The 26,232-nt window shown below is 46.8% G+C and overlaps 2 protein-coding genes and 1 long non-coding RNA gene across 8 annotated transcripts in view; 2 read left to right on the plus strand and 1 right to left on the minus strand.

The window, feature by feature from the left end:
* LOC144888831 (uncharacterized) overlaps positions 1–2,976 on the plus strand; it is a 46,238-nt gene extending 43,262 nt beyond the window's left edge. Inside the window, exon 2 of the long non-coding RNA XR_013621379.1 lies at positions 2,887–2,976. This is a non-coding gene — a long non-coding RNA (uncharacterized LOC144888831). The remainder of the gene's footprint in view (positions 1–2,886) is intronic.
* On the minus strand, positions 2,491–17,879 carry SETD4 (SET domain containing 4). Of its 3 annotated transcripts, none has more exons than XM_068135825.2 (10): positions 17,565–17,879; positions 10,400–10,495; positions 10,147–10,184; positions 9,244–9,332; positions 8,467–9,040; positions 6,855–7,029; positions 4,884–4,971; positions 4,629–4,709; positions 3,599–3,722; positions 2,491–3,142 (listed from the first exon to the last, which is right to left on the minus strand). In XM_068135825.2, exons 1-10 carry the CDS (start codon positions 17,614–17,616, stop codon positions 3,020–3,022), a joined length of 1,440 nt encoding a protein of 479 aa, XP_067991926.1. In that variant the 5' UTR covers positions 17,617–17,879; the 3' UTR covers positions 2,491–3,019. The 3 variants fall into 3 exon arrangements, with proteins under 3 accessions (XP_067991926.1, XP_067991927.1, XP_067991929.1); XM_068135826.2 differs by having other exon boundaries at positions 4,884–4,968; positions 17,565–17,775; XM_068135828.2 differs by lacking the exons at positions 8,467–9,040; positions 9,244–9,332 and having other exon boundaries at positions 17,565–17,747.
* Positions 17,880–18,095: 216 nt separating this feature from the next.
* STK40 (serine/threonine kinase 40) lies at positions 18,096–25,763 on the plus strand. 4 transcript variants are annotated; one of them, XM_068135829.2, is made up of 11 exons: positions 18,096–18,290; positions 20,620–20,727; positions 21,276–21,361; positions 21,476–21,619; positions 22,482–22,712; positions 23,362–23,414; positions 23,557–23,672; positions 23,964–24,108; positions 24,216–24,335; positions 24,462–24,549; positions 24,728–25,763. In XM_068135829.2, the coding sequence occupies exons 2-11, from the start codon at positions 20,628–20,630 to the stop codon at positions 24,941–24,943; spliced, it is 1,299 nt and encodes a 432-aa protein (XP_067991930.1). In that variant the 5' UTR covers positions 18,096–18,290; positions 20,620–20,627; the 3' UTR covers positions 24,944–25,763. The 4 variants fall into 4 exon arrangements, with proteins under 4 accessions (XP_067991930.1, XP_078624364.1, XP_078624365.1 ...); XM_068135830.2 differs by having other exon boundaries at positions 18,165–18,295; XM_078768238.1 differs by lacking the exon at positions 21,276–21,361 and having other exon boundaries at positions 18,097–18,290.
* The last annotated feature ends 469 nt before the right edge of the window (positions 25,764–26,232 follow it).

Genomic DNA, 26,232 nt, shown 5'->3' on the forward strand with positions numbered 1-26,232 from the left:
CTCCTCTCCGGCCTTGCACCCCCAGCTCTCTCTGTGCTCTGTCCCCCAAATATTCCTACAGGTCGCACAAGATCTGCCAGCAACCCTCTGATGGTTAAACTGCCGAAATCTCGGCTCTCTGCTCACCTTCACTCTTTCATTCCTCTTTTCTCCCGCCTCTGGAACAAACTCCCTCACTCCCTTCAATCCCACTCCTCCCTCCAGGTCTTTAAAACAGCTGTTCACCACCATCTCTTATCTTCCCCCATCCAAAACCTTGATCTTTTCTACCCCCGCTAATTCACCCCAGATCCACCTTGTTTGAAATTCCAACTTCTTTCCTGGAAGTCCTGGCAGTGTCCATATGTTTTATACCTCTCCCACCGCCCCCTTCCCATGCCCCCCCCCCCCCAAAGCCCTCGCCCTCTCTCAGATCTCTCGATGTCTCCATGTCTCTCGGTCCCTGCTCTCAAATGTTGTGTTTGTGTCCTTCCCCCTCTCTCCCCATCTTGTCTACCGCTCCCGATGTTATATGTTTTATGTGTCGGTTTGTCTTTCTGTGTGATTAATGTTCGCTCTTTCACGAGCCTCGATCTTGTATACAAAAAAAAAAAAAAAAAAAAGCCTCTCCTGTCGGGGGGAGGACTACCTTTGGTGATCACTTTGTGATCACAGATATCTAGTTATAAGTCTTCCGCTGGCACATCGAAGTACAATCCAAAATCATGATTCGCAGCTTACATCAGACATAATAATCCATTTGGCAAACAAACTACAATATTCACATTACGTTTTGTTGCTGAAAGGGGGTGGCTTCTCCTCCCCCTCCTCTGCCTTTTTTTTTTTTGTATACAGAGTCGAGGCTCATGTAAGAGCGAACACATCAAACACAAAAACATTAACTGACACATAAAACATGTAATAAAGGGAACGGGAGAGAGAAGAAAGCATACAAGTACAACAGTTGAGAACAGGGACGTCGGTAGATCTGTGGGAGGGAGAGGGGGGGGGGGGGGTTGGGTACACGATATAAAACAAATGAACACTACTAGGAATTTCCGGAAAGAGGTTGGCGATTGAAAGAGGTGGATTTTGATTTAGAGTGTTTTAAAGGGGGTAGAAAAGATCAAGGTTTTGGATTGGGGAAGATAAGAGATGGTGGTGAACAGCTGCTTTGAAGACCTGGATGGAGGAGTGGGATTGAAGATATTGTGCGACTTTGTTGCAGAGGCGGGAAAAAAGAGGAATGAAAGAGTGAAGGTGAGCAGAGAGTCTTGATTTGCGCAGTTTCACCAGAAGACGATTGCTGGTGCGTCTTGTGTGTCCTGAAGGAATATTTGGGGGACACAGCACAGACAGAGTAGGAGGTGCAAGGCCGGAGAGGAGGTGGTAGAAGACAGAAAGACCACCAACCTGCCTGAGGTGAGAGGGTGAAAGGCCCTCCGAATCAGCTTCATCGTGGGAGACATCAATTATTCTGAAAGCTTTGGTTTTTGTTTGTTTTTTTTGTTTTGTTTTTGAAAACACACACACACCTAGCCTATAGCTTCGTGAAAGCTAACATTGATCATAAAAAGACAAACTTTGTCATAAAAAGATCATAAAAAGATCATAAAACATATGATAGAGGGAGTGGCAGACAAGATGGGGAGAGAGAGGGAAGCACACACAAGTACAACATTTGAGAGCAGGGACATTGGGAGATCTGTGGGAGGAAGAGGGCTTGGGGGGAGGAGGCATGGGAAGGCGGTGGGGGGGGGGGGGGGTGGGAGAGGTATAAAACACATGGACACTGCTCGGACTTCCAGGAAAGAAGTCTACAGTCTGGTTTCTACAGCGTGAAGCAAAGCTAGGTGTGAAGCAGGAGCACCTGCCCAGAGGGGAGAGCAGTACTCCATCAAGCTGCGGATGAAAGCTTTGTATGTGGTGAGGAGCTCAGAGGTGCCAAGAAAGGATTTCACACGATGGAGGATGCCCAGACGGCGACTGGCTTTGGAGGCCAGCTTGGAAATGTGGTTTTCCCAGGAAATATCATGGCAGATACAACAAACAACAACAGGCATTTTAGGGCCATTGTCCCTGCTAGAGCGGGGGTTCGCCTTGCAGGCCCCTTGACAATCTTCTCCATTTTGCCCTATTTTCTGCATCTCCCCTTGTTAACCCCCTTGCCCGCATTTCTTCTTCCACCACCTTCAGTCATGTCTTTCTCGGTCTTCCACTTCCTCTACTTCCTTCTACATTCATTTCCATCACTCTTCTCAACCAGTCACTTTCATCCTTCCTCAACACATGACCAAATATCATGGCAGATAGTGAGACCCAAAAGCTTAAGTGACAGAACTTCTTCGAGAGGATTGTTCAGAAAGGGGTTAGAAAAGATTGTTGAGAAAGGAATGTTGAGAAATGTGTTTCCCATTATAACATATAAGGGGTTAGGTCGAATGGCAGCAAACCTCCGCCCTGCCTTGACTACGATACCACTCCACTTACCTCCTTCCTCAGCCAACTCTTCCCTCCATGATTTATTTACAAAAAATATACTACAGAGAACCAAACATGTAGAGGAACACAAGTTTATAAATAAAAGCCAAACATTTTGAAACTAGAACGGGCACTCGGTAGAGCGCATACCTTCGCCGCAGCTACTGTTCTGTACTTGGTAAAAATACGATTTTGACCTTTTCGTGACCTTGACCTTGACCTTTGACCCGATTGCTCCCAAAATCTAATCAAATGTGTCCCGTATAATAACCAATCATCCCACCAAATTTCATGCAATTCGGTTGAATACTTTTTGAGTTATGCGAATAACATACACACACACACACAGACATACAAATAAATACACAGCGATCAAAACATAACCTTCCGCTTTTGCGAAGGTAATCACAACACAAGAATGGCGAGGTACAAAATATGGTAAAAAAAAAAAATTTGAGCAAATTACTTGAAAACTTCAATTTTCTTTAAACATTAATTAATTGTGCAGTGCACGTGGGTAAGACCACCTTGTGTTCACTGTCCGAAGTTTTAAGGCCTGCTAGAGGCTGTCCTGTGCACCCACATTGATCAGTGACAAGCATTGCTGTAGAATTTCCAGTTCTTCTGTGAGCAATGTGATGACCATAGAAGTCGCCTCACTTCGCCATTCAACATGCGATACCTGGAAATATGCCACACTCAAGGCACTGTTTCACACAAACATCCACCATCATGCGTGCTGCTTGCTATGCTAACTTCCCAATCTCAGTGCACTTTATTACCGTGCTGGCAAAGCAGGTGCACTTTAACAACGTGCTGGCACAACAGGTGCACTTCAACACCGCACTTACACAACAGGTGTGCTTTAACACCGTGCTGGCAAAACGGGTGCACTTCAAAACCGTGCTTGCACAACTGGTGCACTTTTTACACTTGTACTGGCACACCAGGTGCACTTCAACACCACACTGGCACAATAGGTGCACTTTTTACACTCGTACCAGCGCAACAGGTGAATTTTGATGCTGCACAACAGGGTACACTTTCATACCCAAAAACAAATTCGATTCACTGCAAACCATTTTATAAAATCGTTGCTTTGTGCGGTGCCTCTGCACTTGTACGCTCATTGCTGTACCTTGGCCAGCCGTCGACGTCGATCATCAACCAGTTGCTCACACAGCTGGAATGCCAGCTTGGTCACCATTGCCTGCATGGAGGTGGGCACAGAATGCCCAACGACAACATCCCCGAAAGACATTCTGAAAAAAAACCCCAAATGCATGCGTTAACTAGAATCCGGGCACTCGGTAGAGCGCATACCTTCGCCGCAGCTACTGTTCTGTACTTGGCATGGGAGTGTATGCGATGTGAAACTTTATGTGAAATGCGATCGATTTTTAAAAATCAGAATTTGAGCAAATCTGTTTCATTCGTCTGTTAATATGCCTCCCCGATTGACAAATCTGCAATTTGAATTTCATTTGAGGTTGAAATGATTGCGGGAGATCGCGTTATAGTGATGACGTCTTGGATGGACATCCTCTTCTTCAGTCGCTCATAACTTTGAGTGAAATACGATCGAGTTAAAAATAGTCAGAATTTGAGCAAATCTGTTTCATTCGTTTGTTAATATGCCTCATCTCTTGACAAATCTGCAATTATAATTTTTTTTGAGGTTGAAATGATCGCGGGAGATCGCGTTATAGTGATGACGTCCTGGATGGACATCTTCTTCTTCAGTCGCTCATAACTTTGAGTGAAATACGATCGAGTTAAAAATAGTCAGAATTTGAGCAAATCTGTTTCCCAAAATCTAATCAAATGTGTCCCGTATAATAACCAATCATCCCACCAAATTTCATGCAATTCGGTTGAATACTTTTTGAGTTATGCGATTAACATACACACACACAGACATACAAATAAATACACAGCGATCAAAACATAACCTTCCGCTTTTGCGAAGGTAATAAACCAACAACAGCAAGCACCAAGCTGTGGAGTCGTGTTGATACTCTTTTCAATAAACCTTAAAGGCTTCAATAGATTTGACATTTTCCATCCACAAGATTCGATCGAGATGCTTTACACATTAAGAGCTGATTTTTTTCTTCAATGTGCAATGCAAAATATATTACATACTTAGACACAGGTACTATTGTTACCGATTGTGTGGCTTCAGGGCTAATGCACGAAGGACAACTTGAAGATTCCAAGAAAGACCTCTGGCACCGATAGTCATGTCTCTGTCAAAGGAAATTGTAGAAAATAAAAAATCGTGGGGCACCAAAGAAGTTTGCTAACCAGGTTTCACCCAATATTTTGATTTGTGGGAAACAACATTTTTGAAGAGGTGGGGCTACGAGTTAAAATGATGCACAGATAAGCTGAGGAATAAAACCAGACATGGGAGAGAGTACCTGTCAAGACCTCTCTCCACCACCATCACCAAGTTCTTCTGCAAGGATTTTTCCAACTGATTTGCCACAAAAACTGCAAGCTCATCTTCTGGTGGAGAACACACAAGTATGGATGTGAAGATGTGAAAGGGCTGCCACTCAGCAACAAAGCCACAAGGATCCAGAGATGGAAAACTCAACACACAGGAAGAGGTTGTTTGGCCTGAACTGCACACGCTGCAGTCACTTCACATTTACCGATCCAATATGGCAAGAAATCCAATTCAAAATGTTGCTCGTCGTACAAGATACGGTGGATTAAAGTGAGTCAACAACCACTGATTCTAATGTCTCTTACAAATAACTCGAGTGCTTCATGATGCGAACCTATGCCCCTGTATGACAGCAAGTCCCAGCATTACCATTAGTCGTATGCAACCCATAATGGACATCTCAGAGAGGCACTCACAGGCATGACTTCAGACACCACAAAGAAATGTCACTGATATACCAACAGTACATTGGATCAGTCATGGACTACGATAGCTCAACCTGGGCCTCCAACCTATGAAACGCACATCCCAACACCCGACAGACCATACAAAACAAAGCCTTTTGCATCATGACAGGTTGCACATTAACAACACCCACCAAGCACCGACACGCAGAAGCAAAATGAAAAAAAAATAATCAAAGAACGACTTGGACATGAGGTGTGCAGCTCCTTACATCTGCAAATGCCAACCGTAATCATCCCTGCAACTACATGTCCAACCACCCACAGACCTCTGGACATTAAGATTACACTACAAAGATACGACAACAACATCCTTCAAAGCATCCCCCCACCAATCAATGACAACTACAAAAAACATCCATATCCACATCACCATAAAGGCAATCAATAACCTGGGCCTAAACAGTATCCTGGGCACTAAGTCCCCACCCACTGACGACAGATAAATTACTCCCCAGGTATGATTGTGTTCACATTCACACTTCGGCCGTGGACATCAACCACACCTTTTACAGTACAAATATAGACTCGATGACACCAATGACTCCTTCAACCTCTGCCAGGCCACCCCATCTATAAGAGAGATATTTGTCTGTGTGTCGCCATTTTTCTCAGATATAGTTGAATGGATTTTCGTCAAACTTTCACAGCTTCATCAGTGAGTGTCGGGAGTGTTTTCTAAAAAAAGAAACTAGAGGTTCCAGGGAACCTGAACTCAACTGGTCTATATCAATATGGTTAGAATATGCATAGTAGAACCACAAACTATATAGTTTATATGTGCTAAAAATATATGACAAAAATAGATTTGCAATATGGCCGCCCTGCCGCGCCCATTTTTGGGCGTGCAACGCCCAAATGCAATCCCAAACTAGTTTATGTCTTAAAGATGCTGCATAACAAGTTTCATCAAATTTAACCAATATTTGTGACTTTTAGAGCATAGACGTCGAATTGTTTACAGATGACAGACAGACAGACAGACGGACGACGGACGGCGGACACTGGGTGTCGACAAAAACTCAGCTGGACATAGTCCAGTTGAGTTAAAAATAGAAAGAAAAAGTTTTCTTGTTTTGGAGGATTTTTTTGGTGTGTAATGATATTCAATATAAATTTTCCTTTGTAGGTGTAGGGAAGTGTTTTAGGCACCCACAAAAACAGGAAAAAAAAAAAATTGTTGTCGGGCAACGCCTGATACTCCTGCTCGTACACAATAAAAACACATGAAAGACAGGATGGATCTAGCTTTACAAAGGCAAAATCATAACTTCTAAGATCTCTGGGTCACTCCCGGGATATTGATTGGCTATCTCCGTGTAATGGGCCTTTTCAAACAGAACTGACTGAGGCTAATCAACAACAACAACAACAACAACAACACAGAGTGGAAGGTGTTCCAATCAAACAATAGCATAAGCATCTGGTTGCTGCATCATTGGTAGCTTCTACCCACTACCAATGGTGCAGAGTACCTGCATGTAAGGGCAGCAAGCTGTAGGGATTTGGTGACGTCACAAATCCATACTCCAACAGGAGGTGGTAGTTGCTGTGGTCACCATATGCGATAAAAGCCTGCTTCCAACGCTCACAAGGTGAAAGAGTCCGCACCTCGTAGCAGCCCCGCTGCTCATTATATCCTGCAGAGACCTGGATGCACACGGGAAGATAAACAAGACCAACTGTCTAACAATGGCAAAGCTGGGATTGGATCTGCTGAGTGCAGGATCTGCTGTCCCCCCCATCATGTGACCAGATCCCCAGCTCTGATTGGTGGACATTTGTGAGGAACACACATCCATACACCAGACAAACAAAATCTGTTCCAGAAGGAATTGCCCTACGGACTACGCTGTAAAAAAAAAAGCTGTTGTCGTTGTGTTCTAAATAATTAACCTGCAACATTTCTATGAAAAACCTGGCATTCTAAATTTGCGGCAAACATCATTCCAAAAGTGCCGGTGATGTGACATCATTCACCAAATTACAGTGGTGTGACATCATTCACCAAATTACAGTGGTGTGACATCATTCACCAAATGCCAATGGTGTGACATTATTAACCAAGTACTGGTGGTCTGACATCGTTCACCAAGTGCTGGTGGTGTGATCGTCGTGCCTCTGAAACAGGGATCAAACCCAGGATGCTATAATGGGTAAATAAAAACAAATAACTACAGTACATAAGTCCAGTGTAATCCTTCATCTCGTATAAAATGCCAAATGGTGTGACTGTAGTGTGTTTTTTTTTTTTACCTCTGCCACCATAGGTGGATGGAGGTTATGTTTTCGTCTGTCTGTTTGTTTGTTTGTTTGTCTGTTTGTGAACAAGATATCTCAAAAAGTTGTGTAAGGATTCAGACGAAATTTGACAGAGAGGTAGCGTATGTGACACGGACTAATTTATTAGATTTTGGTGAAGATCCGATTCGGATCCAGCTAGTATAATTTTTTAAGTGATTCTTCACCATTGGGAGCTAGGGCCAAACACGATACATAGCAGGATATCTCAAAAAATTGTGGACGGATTTGGACGAAACTTGGTGGACCAGTTGGGTGTCTTACAAGGACGATTCGATTCGATGTTGGTGAACATCTGAATATGGATTCGGAGACGATAATTATTTAATTTTTAAGTGATTCTTCACCATTGAGGGATCGGGCGAAAAGCAATATATAACATGATATTTTAAAAAGTTATGGACGAGTTATGAATAAACTTGGTAGATGAGTTGGTTTGATGACAAGAACAAGCCCATTAGATTTTGGTTCAGGTCCGAATCCAGATCTGGCCTATCAATAAAATATATTATTGGTGGGATACAAAACATAAACTGTTCAGCCTAGCGGAGGTGTGCGCTCTACCGAGTGCCATTCTAGTTTAATCGGAAACAACCAAACCACGTTAACCACAGGATGCAAAATAACTGTTATTGTCCCATCTGGTGGTATTACTGGTACATCCAACGAATGTAATTTCAGTGTCTTGATTTCAAATGTCTGCAATCATTTCTCTTGAACATAACATAAACGATTAAGAAGTAAAACGTAAAAAATAAACCAAATTATCTCTCAATCCAGGCTTACTTGTACAGTGGGACTGTGGTTGAGCAGATCAAGGAGTGGAGCCAGAGCAAAATCCCCAGTAGTGCCTCCAGCCAAGAAAGGTGCTGGGTGGGGATGCATATACACCGAGCGTGTATTGACCGTTCCCCATGCCCAAAGAAAGGCGCGGAACGTAAAAATACTCGACACGGGACAAGTGAACAATGGCTGTATCGAGGTTATGAAAGGCCAGGCGCTTCGAAACGCCACTTGTACAAAACTCAGTTGCTCGTTGGCACGGTGGGACAGCACAGGGGGGAGCGTGTCACAGAGTTGCTGTGTGAAAAACGCCGGGCATGAATAAGAGGAAGGCAAAACGAAGAGGTACGGCCTCCAAAACCCAGCTTGCAATGGCCTTGATGCTCCAGTAGAGTCTGAATGAGAGCATAAGTTTGGCGTATCGAATAAATAATTGAAATTGTAATGCATAAGGTCAGGAATGATTGAGTCAAGGCCTGGTTTGATCTTCTGAGGTTTAACAGAAGTCTGTGAAAACCACAACTCGGACACCAGGAAGATACAAACAGCTTGGAGAGGGGTGAGATGCAACTTTGATCTGCCAAAGTAAGGTATGAACCATCAGTACAGTAAAAGAGTTCAAGCAACAAAACAATTTCTGACATGTTGCTTCCTCAAGAACGAGCTATGTAAAGCTATGACAAATGCCATCCTTTTATTAACCGAAACAAAACATAGGAACGTCGGACCCAGAACAATTCCCCATGCGAAATACCCCAATGATTTCGAATGGAAACTCACCGTACAATGTAATCACCAAGGTAGCTCTGAAGAACAGTGTCTGCAGTGATGAGAAATCTCTTTGGTAAAGCGACGAGAAGATCGTTGGACTAAAACAAGATGGATATCATTAAGTGGCGAGTGAGGAAGCAGTCACTTGTGTGGTACAAAGGCTGATAATTAATTGAACGAGACAGCTGGCAGGTGAGCGTGCATACCTCGAGGTCTCGGCTATCCAGCCAGGCCTGTTGCGGATATTATTTTGTGCTATATATTACAGACTCAAAACCAGCTTAATATCAGAGTGCTTCGTCCCTCACCCTCCAAATGTAATCCTCTCTCTTGCCCTTTCCGCTTCTCTTCTTTTTCTCAATTTACCCACCCTTTGTCTACACATCACCCCTCCCAAATCCTTCCTGACGTACGAAGGCGAGGTTTATGTTGAATGGCAGAATTAATCCCGAACAGACAAATCACGTATAGCTGTGTGCCACACGGTCTTTGGTTTAAAAGTAACGCAACTTTTTGCAAAGCAGGAGGAATTAATTGTGGTGGCCATCGCGAGGTGCCAATAAGCCAAGTCCGCAGGACGTTATCACATGAGATGATGTGCTCAAAGTCAAAAATGTTTATTTCGGGAATGGGACATTCTTAAAGCCCATCACGGAATGGTGAAACTTGATTGTGTGGTCGGAACAAGTATTGGCCTTTTATTTGATCGGCATTTTTGCAGTGATTGGCTAACATGTGGAGACGCTGACAGGAACCATGGAGGCAGCACCTGAAGTTGCTCGTGCAGACTGGGGACGGATGAAGTTTACTTGACTACTATTCAAGCCATTTACGCAAGGTATGCAAATGATGCAGCTCGACTTTACCAAATTCAAGCTAAAACTTGTAGACATGGAAAATGTGCAAGCTCACCTTAATTGTTTTGGTAGCTGCAAGCCCCCTCCCTGTTCCTGAAAAGCAAAGGTAGACACCATTATCACCACATTTATAATCAACACCATATGGTGTCCTGCTAAAGGTGACATAAAAGGCCCAAGTTCGACCATGAATGACTTTACGTAATGGTTGTAATGTAAGGTTGGAATGACAACGTATTATTAGATGAGGGCCAAAGTCAACAAATTGCAAGACATGGACAATCAAAGGTACTGCAGAAATATCCTACCAACAAACGTCGTCGGACAAAGAGGAGCTCCCACAAATCCTTGCTTCCTCATCCACTGTGCCAAGTTCACGTAAGGTTCCAGGTGGCTCAGGCTACCTGCACACAATTTGCAGGAATTAAAATGTAGTTTGTAATCACAGATTGGTCGATGCGAGACTCAGCAATCTCATCAGATGTGACATCAACAATGAACATTTGCTTCTTTTATCGGCACGTATTTACGAGCCACCGACGTCCTGATGCACATCGGAGTGCACTTGGAATCGTGGATGTTGATGGTTTTCCTTTTCCCAACAAGAATCTTATTTCATGGCAATCCAAGCATGAATGTAATATGCACTGAGGACTATCAACAGAAGTATTTTGGTTAAATGCAATTTCATTTTTATTTTCAAGCAGAAGATAGAATTCGAAGATACAAGATATAAGATAGAATGAATGGGATGGCAACATAGAGAGTAACCCAGTTTTAGGACCGGCAGAGAAGATAACTGAGAAGGAAGTTGATGAAGCAATAAAAGCAATGAAGAGTAGAAAAGCGGGAGGGCCAACGGGAGTTGTGGGAAATATGTTGAAGGCAGCGGGAAGTTGGGGTGTGAAGAGAATGACAGAGATCTGTAATCTGGTGGTGAAAGAAGGCCGCATTCCAGTGGATTGGGAACTGAGTACCCTCGTCCCACTATACAAGGGGAAAGGTGACCCTCTGGAGTGTGGCTCGTATCGAGCGAAAACGTTATTGGAGCATGGAATGAAGGTATTGGAAAGGGTGTTGGAGAGGAGGACAAGGAAGAAAGTGAAGATTGATGAAATGCAGTTTGGATTTATGCCAGGAAGAGGAACGACAGACGCGCTTTTTATTGTAAGGCAGTTGCAGGAGAAATACATGGAGAAGAGGAAGAAGTTTCTTGGGTTTGTTGATCTGGAGAAAGCATTCGATAGGGTTCCACGCGAAGTAGTGACATGGGCATTGAGGAAGTTAGGAGTGGAGGAATGGTTGATCAGAGTAGTGATGGCAATGTACGAGAGAGCACGCACAGCTGTAAGCACGAAGGACGGGAACAGTGGTGAGTTTGAGGTGAAGGTGGGAGTGCATCAGGGGTCAGTACTAAGTCCACTACTATTTGTAGCTGTGATTGAGGTGCTGGTTCGGAATGTGAAGGAGGGTTTACCGTGGGAGTTGTTGTATGCAGATGATCTGGTGTTGATTGCGGAATGTATGGATGGACTGAAGGAGAAGATGAACAAGTGGAAGGAATGTATGGAGACAAAAGGTCTGAAGGTGAATATCAGAAAAACGAAGGTGATGGCAAGTGGTAAAGCATGTGGTGAGGTGGAAAGGACTGGGACGTGGCCGTGTGCTGTGTGCAAGAAGGGTGTAAGAGTGAACTCCATTCAATGTACAATGTGCGCTGAGTGGGTTCATCAAAAATGTAATGGTCTGAAAGGGTCATTAACCAGTGTTGCAGCTACATTCAAGTGTAAGGTGTGCACAGAGGGAGCTGCAGATGGAGGAAATGTTGAGTTGGATCTTGGGGACGGCGTGAAGCTGGAAGGTGTGAAAATATTTTGCTACCTAGGAGACGTGCTGAATGGAGAAGGTGGATCAGACTCGGCAATGGTTGCTAGAGTGAGATGTGCATGGAAGAAGTTCGGGAACTGAATGGCATGCTGACGAGGAAGGGAGTGTCGTTGAAGCTGAAGGGAAAGGTGTATGCTGCATGTGTGAGAAGTGTTATGATTTATGGGAGCGAGACATGGGTAATGAACGTAGAGCAGCAACGAAGGCTGGAAAGGGTGGAAATGCGAATGGTTCGGTGGATGTGCGGAGTATCGTTGAGAGAGAGGAAGACAGATGATGAATTGCGAAAGATGACGGGAATAGAGCCTGTGATGGATGCTGTGAAGAGAAACAGGTTGAGATGGTTTGGTCATATGTTGAGGAAGGATGAAAGTGACTGGTTGAGAAGAATGATGGAAATGAATATAGAAGGAAGTAGAGGAAGGGGAAGACCGAGAAAGACTTGGCTAAAGGTGGTGGAAGAAGAAATGCGGGCAAGGGGGTTAACAAGGGGAGATGTAGAAAATAGGGCAAAATGGAGAAGATTGTCATGGGGACCGCAAGGCTAACCCCCGCTCTAGCAGGGAAAATGGCCTTAAAATGCCTGTTGTGTTGATATTATCCAGCAGAAGAAATTAAATAAATTAACTACCTGGAGCTTTCTAATTCTGTTTCGACTATAGATTTCATGGAACACCTTACCCCTCGCATGTGCAGTCTTGAGAAACAAGGATGTGGGCAGGGAATGTGAGAGGCAATTTGATTGGTTGTGATGACGTAAAACTCCTACACATGAGAGAACTATAAAGGCACTTGGTAGAAGGCAAACCTCCGCCAGGCTGAAGAGTTTACATTTTATATCCCACTGACAGGCCGGATCAGCATCCATACATGAACCAAAATAGAATCAGCTTGTTATTGTCACCGACTCAACTCATCCACCTGGTTTTGTCACAATCCGTCTACAACCTTTTGAGATATTATGCTACTGTATATATCGTTTTTGGCCCTGTCACTCAATGGTGAGGAAAAATTGTCGGATCCAAATTTTCACCAAAATCGAATCAATTCGTCCTTGTCACACACCCAACCTGCCCTCTAAGTTTCGTCCGAATCCATCTGCAACATTTTGAGATATCCTGCTTTGATTGACATGCTACCATCAGATCCTGATAATAAGACAACTGCAATGACGGAGGCCCGTACTGGCGAGACATTCACGTTGTTCACTAACGCCGAGCATCTTTATCACCTCAGGATGAATGTGAAATTGAAATGCGATTATCCAGAAATGTTCAAAAACCTCATTCCTCATCTGGCTGGAATGCACCATGCTTATGAGCTTCGTCGGTGCAGTTAGAACGCTCAGGTCCAACGCAGGGCTCGAGAAAACATTGCAAGCAGCATTGAGGGAGTTCATAAGATGCTGTCCGGGAAAACAAAACTTCCGAGCATTGCTCGCGTTGACTGAAGAGTTTCTCCGAGAGCTTATTGAAACCGCAAATAGTTACACTGACTAAATAGAGACACAAGAGGTCAGATCTCAGCAAAGCCGAACAACAAAGCTCCTCTTTAAAGCCAATTTTAATAATGTGGTGCTTGTACGTGCTGAAAATGAGGGCGATTGGCTACTTCACGCGTGGTCAGTCAAAAAGATGCCTCCATACTTCTTTGCTTCAGGTCATGGCAAAAAGACTGAGCGGCTAACTCAGTTTGTATTTAAACTGCCAACGACGTCCAATAACACACAGGTATACATTTTATGATAATGTTAAAATGAAAAGCAGAACAGTTTATGTCATTCATCATTATTAATTACCTCTGTCATCGAAAGTGGAAAGAGATTATGTATTCACCCCTGTCTGTCTGTGAGGAGGATATCTCAAAAAGCTATGGACAGATTCGGACAAAACTTGGTGGAGAGGTTGGGCGTGTGACAAGGACAAATTCATTAGATTGTGGTGAAGATTTGGATCCGGATACTATAATTTCATAGACAAGGTTCAGCCGATTGACATAGTTTGTACTAAATATGGATCAATGGAGAAAATAGATCAAACAAGAGGGAGGATTGCTTTGCAGTACATGTCCCCTATGGGTGTGACATTTTCTAAGTCCAAAAAGGGCATAACTCTGAAAATTTGACAAAATACCCATAAACCCAAACTTCTTCTGTAACTTATCATAACTAGCAACGGTACCCGCCCTATGGGCGGGGCTTCAATTGGGAGGCCCAAATGAAAAGGCAAAATATCAGAAATTGAAGGCTTTTGTATTTTAAACGATTTATATAAACATCCGTTAAATCATATCACACGCAAATCATCAAAATCTAAACAGTATTTGTAGAATTTCAATAAAAGCCACATCACTGTTCATATCGGTAAATATTGTTGCGGCTCTCAGTGCCGGCCTTTCCCCTTACCAAGGGGGGATTAGTCCCCTTGTCTTCTACTAGCCGACGGGACCCGGGACCGATGACGTCCTTCCCGGACAGCGTTAGGTAGGGTTTTAGGACTAGGGATTCGCTATTACCTAAGTCCCAACGCCGCCCAGAAACGAGGAAATAAGCCCCGCCCGAATCACGGGTGTTAGTGGAAACGCCGAGCGGTAGCGACCCATGACCCGAGCCGTTAGCAATGACTAACCCGATCCAAGCGGTTCGTAATCGTGCCACGCTTACCCAATGATGGAAATGACTGAAACAGTCGGATTTGGAAGAAAGGAATAACAGATTTATTTACACTTTGTACAATCAAGAAGAAGAAGCAGAATACACAGTGCAGCCTTATACAGTCTTAACTTATCCCTGGACAAACGGGCCCGTTCACTCTCAGACACACTCACACGGGGTTTGTAGTTGACCAGGTCGATGGTCCAGGGATGCGTCCAGGCAGCTCGTTCTCTGGTCCCCAACTTGCACCGCGAAGTAGGTCAACCAGACGGCAGGAGCTCTCCGCGTGTCATTTGGCGCGTGCGGGATTATCACAGGGCAACGGTAGGCTGGCTTTGGCGGTTACACTCGCGGCTCAGCCGCGTACGTAATAATCGGACAGTTCGAACGCGCTTCTTAATGCGTTTCTCACTTAATGCCTCGAAACTGTCATGCGCGCGCCGGTCCTCTCAGTGCTGTTACCACCACGCGAGTGCTCCGTATCAGTTCGCTCAATGGCTTCTCGCTTGGCGTCGCTTGGTTCGCGCCTGGCTCTCGTCCTCATCAAGTCCTTTGTAAGCAAGCTCTCTCCGAAGATGACAGAAGATGACAGCAGATCCAATAAGTCCTCTCAGCACGCCCTTTCCCCATGAGTCCTGTTCAAGGGCTTTGTGTAAAGGCTTATATAGCCTTGCCCAGCGAACCTTCCAGCACTTGCTCGATGCACCCTTACCATGCCCTCTCAAGCCATGCCCACCGAGCTCCGGTTGGCTGGTGCCCTTACCGTCACCGACTTTGACGTGCTGCTTGACGCAGCCACACCCCAACCTCGCGCTCCTCCCCCTTTTCAGGCCTACCTCGTGACCACCCGACTAGTTTGAGCGAGCAAAAGGCAGCTAACGCTGCTGGCGGCCAAAGCGTAACAAACGAGGTGGATTAGCTGAATGGGGCGCGGGATCGAGTTTGCCCATAGATAGCATTGGTGGAAATGAAGGGCGGCGGCAAAATGAAAGGACCTAAACTTATTATTTCTTTACACAACGCAGATGTTACGAGTGAAATGGCCTACTCTAACACATACTATGACATAACTAATTCTAATGGGCCTACGTGTTGCTTGTGGACTAACTATGGGGGCAAACCTTTAACCGTTAATGATGTTATATGTACACTCTCAAAACCGCAACAATATTATTCCATCGTGTTTGGAAAAATTGGAAATAAAATTGGGGAAAAAATTGGAAAAACTAAATAGCCTATTTTACTCCTGGAGATCCCAGGATTACCCACACAAAATATCGTTTCGATCGGTTGAGCCGTTTTTGCGGTACCTTCAAACAGACGGACAGACATTTGGTGAATTATAGTAAGATAAAGCTATCTACCAAGTTTCAGTTGAATACTTTAAAGTGTAATAATAGAAAGTCTGGAAAACCACAGGTGGGATGGACGGACAGATGGACAGACAGACAGAGAGCAAACTTATAGTGCCCTCCGGTGAAACTGGTAGGAGACGAATAAACTAGAATGAAGTTGATGGCGTGTCAGCGCAAATCCCCACACTTCCCATCAAAAGCAAAGTTGAAAGATGGCATAAAGTTCGACCAGAAATGACCCAATATCAAAATTATATTAAAAAAATTTTTCCCCGTTTTGACCCCTGTGACCACAACACCTGGGGGCATTAACTGGGGGCCAAATCCAAAAAATCGTTACATATTCCATGCGTCTCTCAATGTTGATTGCATATACCTATTTCAATTGCATATACAAACTAGAACGGCACTCAGTAGAGAGCATACCTCCACCTGGTTGGCCATATCACTCAATGGCGAAGAATAACTTTTAAAAATTCGACTTGCTCCGGATCCAGATCTTCACCAAAATTGAATCGATTCTTCCTTGTCACACACACACAACCTGTCCAGCAAGTTTCGTCCAAATCCATCCATAACCTTTTGAGATATTCTGCTATGTATCATTTTTGGCCATATTTCCCAATGGTGAAGAATCACTTAAAAAATTATTGTCGCCGGATCCGAATCCGGATCTTCACCAAAACCTAATCATTTCGTCCTTGTCACATACGCTACATCTCTACCAAATTTCGTCCGAATCAGTCCACAACTTTTTTGAGATATTTTGTTCACAAACGGACAGACAAATGGACAAACAGACAGACAGACAGGTAGGGTTGAAAACATAACCTCTATCCACCTTTGGTGGCGGAGGTAATAAAATGTTTAAAATCTGCCCTTAATTGCATTTTTTGGTGTTTGACCTTTTGACTCCACCACAACTGCTCTCGCACCTTCTTGCCATGCGGTGATCATAACTACCAAGTTTTGTGAATTTCCGCACAACCGTTTGGGATATAGCTGGTTAATATAGTCTGGTTATGAATAGCGATGGTGTAATGTAGTCTAGTTGACAAATTTGATAACAAATCCCTTTACACCCCTCCCCCCCAATAATACCAAAGTGGCACCGGTTGAATCTCCTTGTACTGTACAATGTACTGATTGAAGTACACCGTACAGTACAAGGTACAGTATATGCCCATACAGTACATCATACAGTATATGACGGTACAGTGCATCGTACAGTGAAAGCTACACTACAGCATAGGCCTGTACAGTATATTGTACTGTGCAAGCTACAGCATATGCCCGTACAGTATACGCCCATACAGTACATTGTACAGTCCAATCTATAGCATAGGCCTGTACAGTATATCGTACTGTAAGAGCCACAGCATATGACCATTCAGTGCATTGTCTTGTGCAGTATTGGTCTGTACAGTGCATCGTACAGTATAGACACCAGGCTGGCCAGTGGTCTCTGACATTGACAAACAGTATTTAAATCCTTGCTGCCTGAGAGCATTTTATCGAGTGAACAGCTGACTGCTGAGCGAGCGATGAATGAGTGAGGTGATTGACGAAGTGACTCACGTGACGATCTTTCTTTTTGTCGTTTCTTTCTTCGTCGGCCTGTTCGACCCATCCTCGGACAAGTCTTTAACCAGACTCAATGGTGTAATAGTTAGAATGTCTGCTCTGAGTTATTATTATTATTATTTAATATACACGCTGACTTTATCAAAGCCATAAAGTAAACCAAACACCACGACGTCCATCGCCCGATTACATTTTATTACACTATTTCGATGCTGATGTTAAATTTTAGGATGTCTTATCTTATGTCCAGGTCCTGTGAAGAATGCCAAGCTAAATCCTGCCATGAGGCATTTAAATGCGCCTCGCGAAGACAACAGCGCGTTGGCGGTCTTCTGAACATACACCGCCTAGCGTTAAACCATACGCTCATACATTCGCTTCAAAAAGAAAAGGAAATTCTAATCACGATGAATCTGGAACAAACAATCACCCCACGTACCATTTGATTGCAATAGACTTATCGAAAATAAAAACAAGGTAAAAGACGCCGTTGACGTCACATCGACGTCGTGTCAGTTTCTGCGCCCCCTTGTGGCGGGAACGACAAAGAAGGCCCGAGTGCTGAGACGGCGGATCAAGTCGGAACCGGATATACTTTGATTACTCCGAGCTATCTTCGGCTCTCTGTGGTTCCTTGATTTCAGACTTTCTATCCGTGGGTCTGTCGGGATGTAGAAGTTTCGATCCGCGTGGGCAACTTGGGACGTCGAAGACGATCAAGTAAGGCAAGGGGAGAGTATGGACGTCTCGTTGCCTCTTCTTTATTATGTTACCACTTGAGGATCTTTTCCTGTCATTCTCCCTCTGATCCGATCGCTCGATCGCTTCAGCTCTCGGACATCATTCCCGTGTGTATTGATTTTTTTTTTTTTGGGATGAGATCAGACTGCCCGATGAGGTAGAACGTGACCTGTTGGACATGAAGACGGATGTTCTGTTGTCCGTACAACAACTACAAGCCGTGTTCGAGGTTATACGCGATGGACTGTTCCTGAGTGACCTTGCCACGCGGCCTAGTTGGAGTTCTGTGACCTCATTTGATATGGAGACGGGACAGAGATCACTTGTGCTTAACGATGAGCTGTTTTCAATGATCACCCATATTTTACCATTAAGAGGGGGGAAGCGGTAGAGGGCAGAGACGGTGGGGGCTGGAGGGCAGAGACGGTGGGGGCTGGAGGGCAGAGACGGTGGGGGCTGGAGGGCAGAGACGGTGGGGGCTGGAGGGCAGAGACGGTGGAGGCTGGTGGGCAGAGACGGTGGGGGCTGGAGGGCAGAGACGGTGGGGGCTGGAGGGCAGAGACGGTGGGGGCTGGAGGGCAGAGACGGTGGGGGCTGGAGGGCAGAGACGGTGGGGGCTGGAGGGCAGAGACGGTGGGGGCTGGAGGGCAGAGACGGTGGGGGCTGGAGGGCAGAGACGGTGGGGGCTGGAGGGCAGAGACGGTGGGGGCTGGAGGGCAGAGACGGTGGGGGCTGGAGGGCAGAGACGGTGGGGGCTGGTGGGCAGAGACGGTGGGGGCTGGAGGGCAGAGACGGTGGGGGCTGGAGGGCAGAGACGGTGGGGGCTGGAGGGCAGAGACGGTGGGGGCTAGAGGGCAGAGACGGTGGGGGCTGGAGGGCAGAGACGGTGGGGGCTGGATGGCAGAGAGGTGGGGGGGGCTGGAGGGCAGAGACGGTGGGGGCTGGAGGGCAGAGACGGTGGGGGCTGGAGGGCAGAGACGGTGGGGGCTGGAGGGCAGAGACGGTGGGGGCTGGAGGGCAGAGACGGTGGGGGCTGGTGGGCAGAGACGGTGGGGGCTGGTGGGCAGAGACGGTGGGGGCTGGAGGGCAGAGACGGTGGGGGCTGGAGGGCAGAGACGGTGGGGGCTGGAGGGCAGAGACGGTGGGGGCTGGAGGGCAGAGACGGTGGGGGCTGGAGGGCAGAGACGGTGGGGGCTGGAGGGCAGAGACGGTGGGGGCTGGAGGGCAGAGACGGTGGGGGCTGGAGGGCAGAGACGGTGGGGGCTGGAGGGCAGAGACGGTGGGGGCTGGAGGGCAGAGACGGTGGGGGCTGGAGGGCAGATACGGTGGGGGCTGAAGGGCAGAGACGACGGTGGGGGCTGAAGGGCAGAGACAGTGGGGGGGCTGGAGGGCAGAGACGGTGGGTGGCTGGGTGACAGACGGTGGGGGGCTGGATGGCAGAGAGGTGGGGGGCTGGATGGCAGAGAGGTGGGGGGCTGGATGGCAGAGAGGTGGGGGGCTGGGTGGCAGAGAGGTGGGGGTCTGGATGGCAGAGAGGTGGGGGTCTGGATGGCAGAGAGGTGGGGGTCTGGATGGCAGAGAGGTGGGGGTCTGGATGGCAGAGAGGTGGGGGGCTGGATGGCAGAGAGGTGGGGGGCTGGATGGCAGAGAGGTGGGGGGCTGGATGGCAGAGAGGTGGGGGGCTGGATGGCAGAGAGGTGGGGGGCTGGATGGCAGAGAGGTGGGGGGCTGGATGGCAGAGAGGTGGGGGGCTGGATGGCAGAGAGGTGGGGGGCTGGATGGCAGAGAGGTGGGGGGCTGGATGGCAGAGAGGTGGGGGGCTGGATGGCAGAGAGGTGGGGGGCTGGATGGCAGAGAGGTGGGGGGGCTGGATGGCAGAGAGGTGGGGGGGCTGGATGGCAGAGAGGTGGGGGGGCTGGATGGCAGAGAGGTGGGGGGGCTGGATGGCAGAGAGGTGGGTGCTGGAGGGCAGGGAGTTAGGTCTACAACTCAAACCCTTAGAACGTGTACAAAGATTGCGGAATATATTATGACCCCTCTTCCCTCCATTTAAAAAAAAAAAAAACCCACCTTTAGAGGCCTCCATTGGCGTTCCCTTTTCCACCTTTCTCCTCCAAATTCTCTCACACACACAACCATCTTCCTTTCTCTTCTTTGGTTTTTCCTTTTCACTGTAGTTCTACCATCAATAGTTTACACCGACCATCAATAATACAGTAATATATAATAGATGACCCCTTGTAATTTCTGTGTTGTCCCTCACCTTTAGTGTCACGTCTTTCATTCTCTGCTCTTCTGAACACTGCAGGTGCTGAGATGAAGCGAAGGGCCGAGCCGGGGGAAAAGACACCTAGTAAGGTGAAGCGACTTGGTGGAGCACTTCAGGGTAGCAAGAGAGCTGGACCATATCTGCTTGGTAAGTGGCAAAGGCATGCTCCTCACCATTTTCCCACATTATCATCATCATTGTGTACCATGCCCTATGCAGGGCGGTTGTGCTGCCGAAGCTGTTACGAGGGTCGGGTCGTCGTCACTCCGACTCATGAAGTCAGGGTAGGAATTGGGAATCTGTTCAGGTTGCTGGCGATGGCTCACCAAGTGTTCACGAAGGACACCGTGGGATCTTTAACGTCCACCAACTAATGCTGGCAGACGGGACACCACTTTAACGTCCATCCGAGGGACGGGGCATACACATTGATGCATCACCCTGCTGGGCCGAGATTTGAACCCAGGCTAGATTGCTTAGAGATGAGTGTGCGTACTTCTCGGGTCCAGGCCATCCTGCCAACTCTATCCTACATCATGTACACCGGGGGTTGCTCGATCATAACAACCCCATCCAGTGTTTTTTCTGCAAGTTATCCTGAAAGTTTTGTTGACATATAAATGTGCTCGCTACCCATATCGTCCCCATTTCGTTCCGTGGTTATGTCACTAACCTTATCAGAGCTGTCGCAACAGGGCCTCGGCTTGGCAGCTCCCCGGTGTCCAGCATAGTGCAGTGTCTGGCTCGACGAGAAGGGACGGATGATTTTTATCAGCTCAAGGTGATCACCTCGGAGCTATTCCAAAAAAAAAAATTGTAATTCCGAAGAAGTGATAGACCCCCTTACATTTAATGAAGTGATCAGGCTTTTGACCACCTGGCTTTTCTCCTCTAGATCCTCTCCCTGGAAGAGGGTGGCGAACATGGGTATGACAGCCAGGAGGAAAGGCAAGGCAAGATGTTGCTGCATACCGAGTACTCGCTACTGTCTCTCCTGCATGGACAAGAAGGAGTAGTCCATCACCATGGTCTCTTCCAAGTATGTGCAACATTATGTAACCATGTTGATACTGCACACTCACAACTTTCTTTTTCTATGCACTCTGGAATTTTAAAAAGTGGCGAGGGGGCAACTTTTCATAGGTAGCATTTGGATGCCCATCCCAAGTTGCCCTGAGGGCATTAAGGGTCATCCACAATGTGTGCACTGGCATCACTTATATAATAGACCAGGTAGCGCATGCATATTGATCCTTCCTTGGATTGCTCCTTCCCTGGCATGCATATTACTCCTTCCCTGGTGGCCAGATTAAAAAAAAAAAAAAACCTTTAGAGGCCATTTTTCCCCCGCAAGTGGGGGTTGGCCTTTTTCGGGGACCGTGGTTGTTGTTGTTTTTCGGTCCCCTTTTTGAAGCAATGTTTTACGGCCGGATGCCCTTCCTGCCGCCAACCCTTTTTGTCGCCTTTTACGACAAGCAGGGAATTACCAGTGAACTGGTACTCAATTAGCCGACCTCGGAAGGATGACAGGCTGAGTCAACCCCCCTGGCGTTAATTCAGCGATCGACCGGGATTCGAACCCAGGATCCTAGGATCCTAAGGTGGCACCCTAGCCGCTAGCCCAACACCAGGGCTAGATTCCAGCTGGGATTTTCATCAACAAACTGATAGCAACATGTCAGTTCTGAAATTATGGTGGTTTCTAGAATTGCAGATCCAAATTCTATATTCTGATAGCTTCAGCTGGATTTGAACCCACGACCTTTAGAAAGTCAGCAAGTGTCCCCACCACACTGCGGCCACTCTACAAACATGATATTTGACACAAATGTACCAACAAGTAATAATGGACAATTATTTGCCATTAAAGGAGCTCGTTTGTCCTCCCTGTGCCATCTCAGGATCGAGCAGAAGATCCGGTGGAGGGGTGCACCTCGCTGGAAGGTTTTGGAATGGCCCGCCGGAGGCGTATCTGTCTTGTGCTGGACTGCCTATGTGCACACGATTTCAGTGCACGCACCGCTGAGCTCATCAATCTCCAGCACTATGTGATTCGAGAGAAGCGCCTCTCCGAAAAAGAGACGATTGTGGTGTTTTACGACGTCGTCCGTGTGGTTCACAGCCTGCATCAGGTCGAGTAGAATTAGGGTCAAGGTCAAAGTGGGTCAAAGCAGACATGTTTTGAAGGGCGAAAAAAAAAAAATTAAGACCTTTGACACTCCAAGTGTTGCAACATTCATGTTTGGCAGCATGGCCTGGAGATACGCACACTCTCCTCTAAGCTATCTGGTCTGGGTTTGAATCCCAACCCAGGTGCAAACTGTCATCCTGGTGTTTCACAGGCAGGGTGGGTGATTCATCAATATGTGTGCTCGGGTGGACATTAACCTGGGCATCCCGTCTCCCAGCATTATTTGGTGGATGTTATAGATCCCACTGTGTCCTTCGTGAAGAGAAGGCGAGGTATCGCCGGCACCCTGAAAAAAAAATACAAATTCCTGCGTTAACCCACAGAGGATGCTGCATCAGCCATGCCATCAACGAATGATGCCACCCCGCAGCATTGTGCTGCACACGAAAAGTGGAGTAGATCACATTCTTCAAAACTAATTTATAGTCATTCTATGTGGTAAGAATGAACCAAACCTAGATGGAACGGAGAGGTTGGAATTCTTAGCAGCAGTCCAATGCATCTGCCTGGCTTTCTCTTGCTTTTCCTGAATCGGAATGCTTCAGTCGGACAGTTTGTGTTTACATCTCATTTTTCTTTTCATCCAACAGAAAAACATCGTTCACAGGGACTTGAAATTGGGCAACATGGTGTTGAACAAAAGGTGAGCACGTGGAACTAACCAGAAGCAAAATTGATGCGAGTGCCTAAACCGGTGTTGAGCAAAATCTTGCCGAGTACCTGTTTATGGAGTGGTTGTTTGAAGGCCGTTGTGGAGGAAACTTGGATGTGGTTTGTCTGGGTAGGACGCATCGTATCACCGTGACCAATTTTTGCTTGGGGAAACATCTCGTCAGTGAAGGAGATTTGTTAAAAGACCAGCGAGGCAGCCCTGCGTACATTAGCCCAGATGTTCTCAGTGGTGAGTCGAAATGGTCTTGATTCTTCATTGCAATGTTATTAGATGGAAAACTATCATGCCGTGGTGCTCCCACTCCCAACGCCACCCCTACCCTCACCCCTCAAACTCCTCCAGCCTTTCGTTGGTAAATATGAAGATGCTCTCACTGGAGTTTGAGTATCAGTTTTTTCCATTGCGTTCACCTGAATGATGCATGCAATTAATCGACGACTGAACTTCCTGATGCCTGCTACGAATCATCGGTGCACGTTGATTGTTGCTCCGCATGTGACGAGACCTTGTATGCCACAGGACGACCTTACCTGGGAAAGCCGAGTGACATGTGGGCGCTCGGCGTGGTTCTCTTTACCATGCTCTACGGACAGTTTCCTTTCTACGATTCTGTTCCCCAGGAACTCTTCCGAAAAATAAAAGCCGCGGAGTACACGATCCCGGTGTAAGTCTGGCGAATCTGCCGTCGGTCATCGCGTGCCCCAGAACCCTCGGCCGTGAGCACGTGCTCGAGACACTGGCTGCGCATCGAGTACGTTTGCGTTTCTGTAGGTGCAGCAGCGTCTCGGAGAACACCGTGCTGCTCATACGCAAGCTTCTCGTGCTGGATCCACAGAAACGGCTCGCTGCTGGAGAGGTGTTGGAGTCTCTAAACACGATTGTCCTTACCTGGTAGGATCTCGAACACAACACAATGGGAATTGGAAAGTACAATGTTCTGACATTTTGAAAATGGGAAGTGCGGTGATTAAACGATTGCTTAATTCTTTTTTTTGTACCTCACTTATGTGTCTCTAGGCAGGCTATGTCGGCCTTAGCAGGTCCACTGCAAGAGGTGCCTGACATGGACGATCAACAGGTGGCCATGGGAGAGGGACCAGAAGAGGTTAGAAGGAATGTGTTGAATTTCAGTGGCAGAGGAAAAAAAAAATGTTCATGTACATTTCTTTGCTTTTCAGATAATGCCCCAAGTTTATTTTCCAAATTTTGGCTGGAAACACCTATGGTTGCAGCTCTGAACGAACAAGAGCTTGAGTGACGCCATTATTGCTTTACCGTGGCAGATGAAGCTTCCGGAGGAGGAGGAGTCCGAGTACGAGTTTGAGCCTCATATGCGACAGCAGATGTTGCTGGCCGAGGAGAAGGCCGTCTCGCGTGCGGTAAAGGGCTTGGCTTGTCGCCGACGTGTTTCCGGCCTGCCACCGGTCCGACGCATCGGCCACGACGCCCAACCTCTGTCCGCCCTGGAACTGCTTTCCCATTCCCATCTACTACTTTGACTCTCAGTGGCACCTTTTTCTTTGCACTTCATTCAATATTGCTTTAGGATTGGTTGTGTGATACTTTTTCCGATTTTCTTGGGTCATAAAATCTCAATGCAATTGGTCGTTGATTCTTCTGGGTCGGAACAAAACCTGTTCGCTGACGAACACGGGTGACGAGTATTTCTTGGAGTCGAGTGTTTACGCCAGACTCGCACCTTTCACACGCTTACTGAATTTGTACCTCGTAACTGTGCCCGGAAAGAACCATTACTCTTTCCTTTCCACGGTAAAAATAAACATGTTACCCTGAGTTCTTACCTGACCCACCACACACACCTTTCGCCCCCCTCAGATCCCCTTTCAAACAGATATTTTGCAGCATTAGATGCAACAAGCAATGCATTTTGCTCTTTCAAGCTGCACTTTTTATCCGTGACCGCACGGTGACGTCAATAATCTGGGTGCTCTTATTTGCCCTGGTGGAAGCGCTGTCTCCATCCAGTCCCTCCCAATCCTCTCCCTGATGAAAATTAGACTGAAATATTTTAAACTTTGACGATTTCTTTCCAAATGGTGGAAAAAAATCTTTGCATTTTGAATCCTTCTCGACGCTTGTTACTCGAGTCGTGTGTTTCACCGATGACGGTGATAGCCCGAGTTGGGATTTGTATGTTATCTGTATTTGTTCGCACGACCATTACGGTTTGGAACATGAGGTTTGTGTTTTTACCCTCGAGGAAGGGAATGTACTGTAGATTGCGATTAAGCGCTCAGAGCAGAGGCTGGGCCTATCTGCATGATCACGTTTTTAATACAACCTTTTTGTATGAAAAGATGTCTGCCGAGTGTCTGTTTGACTTCGACGCATCCCTCACTGCTCCGCATCCCTGAACCCCTCTGCATCCCTCAACCGCTCCGCATCCCTGAACCCCTCTGCATCCCTGAACCCGCTACGCATCCCTGAACCGCTCCGCATCCCTGAACCGATCCGCATCACTGAACCGCTCCGCATCCCTGAACCGCTCCGCATCCCTGAACCGCTCCATCACTGAACCTCTCCGCATCCCTGAACTGCTCCGCATGACTGAACCGCTCCGCATCCCTGAACCACTCCGCTGGACAGAATGAGTTGAGAATTCACGAGTTCAGGGTGAGCACCTCAATTCGCTCGCTGTAAGTGTGTCGCATAGCACCACGTGGTGGACGCCGGTATTAGAAGCCAGAGAAAAATACGCGATGGACATTATAAAAGCGGACGAATGAACGCGTCCATAAGTGGGAATTATTTGCCAGTCAAAATTGTC

The sequence above is a fragment of the Myxine glutinosa genome, chromosome 14 (genome assembly GCF_964187855.1).
Source record: "Myxine glutinosa chromosome 14, kmMyxGlut1.1, whole genome shotgun sequence".
Lineage (NCBI taxonomy): Eukaryota > Metazoa > Chordata > Myxini > Myxiniformes > Myxinidae > Myxine > Myxine glutinosa.

What these genes read in the sequence shown, in the direction of transcription:
- SETD4 (XM_068135825.2), bottom strand. Translation starts at nt 17,616, where the DNA reads ATGGGTCGAACAGGCCGACGAAGAAAGAAACGACAAAAAGAAAGATCG. An exon ending in GTGGAGAGAGGTCTTGACAG is followed by an intron (nt 4,710 to 4,883) that starts GTACTCTCTCCC and finishes TTCCTTTGACAG; the next exon opens with AGACATGACTATCGGTGCCA. An exon ending in GCCCTGAAGCCACACAATCG is followed by an intron (nt 3,723 to 4,628) that starts GTAACAATAGTA and finishes GTTTTTTTTCAG; the next exon opens with AATGTCTTTCGGGGATGTTG.
- STK40 (XM_068135829.2), top strand. Translation starts at nt 20,628, where the DNA reads ATGAAGCGAAGGGCCGAGCCGGGGGAAAAGACACCTAGTAAGGTGAAG. An exon ending in ATGATTTTTATCAGCTCAAG is followed by an intron (nt 21,362 to 21,475) that starts GTGATCACCTCG and finishes TTTCTCCTCTAG; the next exon opens with ATCCTCTCCCTGGAAGAGGG. An exon ending in TGGGAGAGGGACCAGAAGAG is followed by an intron (nt 24,550 to 24,727) that starts GTTAGAAGGAAT and finishes TTACCGTGGCAG; the next exon opens with ATGAAGCTTCCGGAGGAGGA.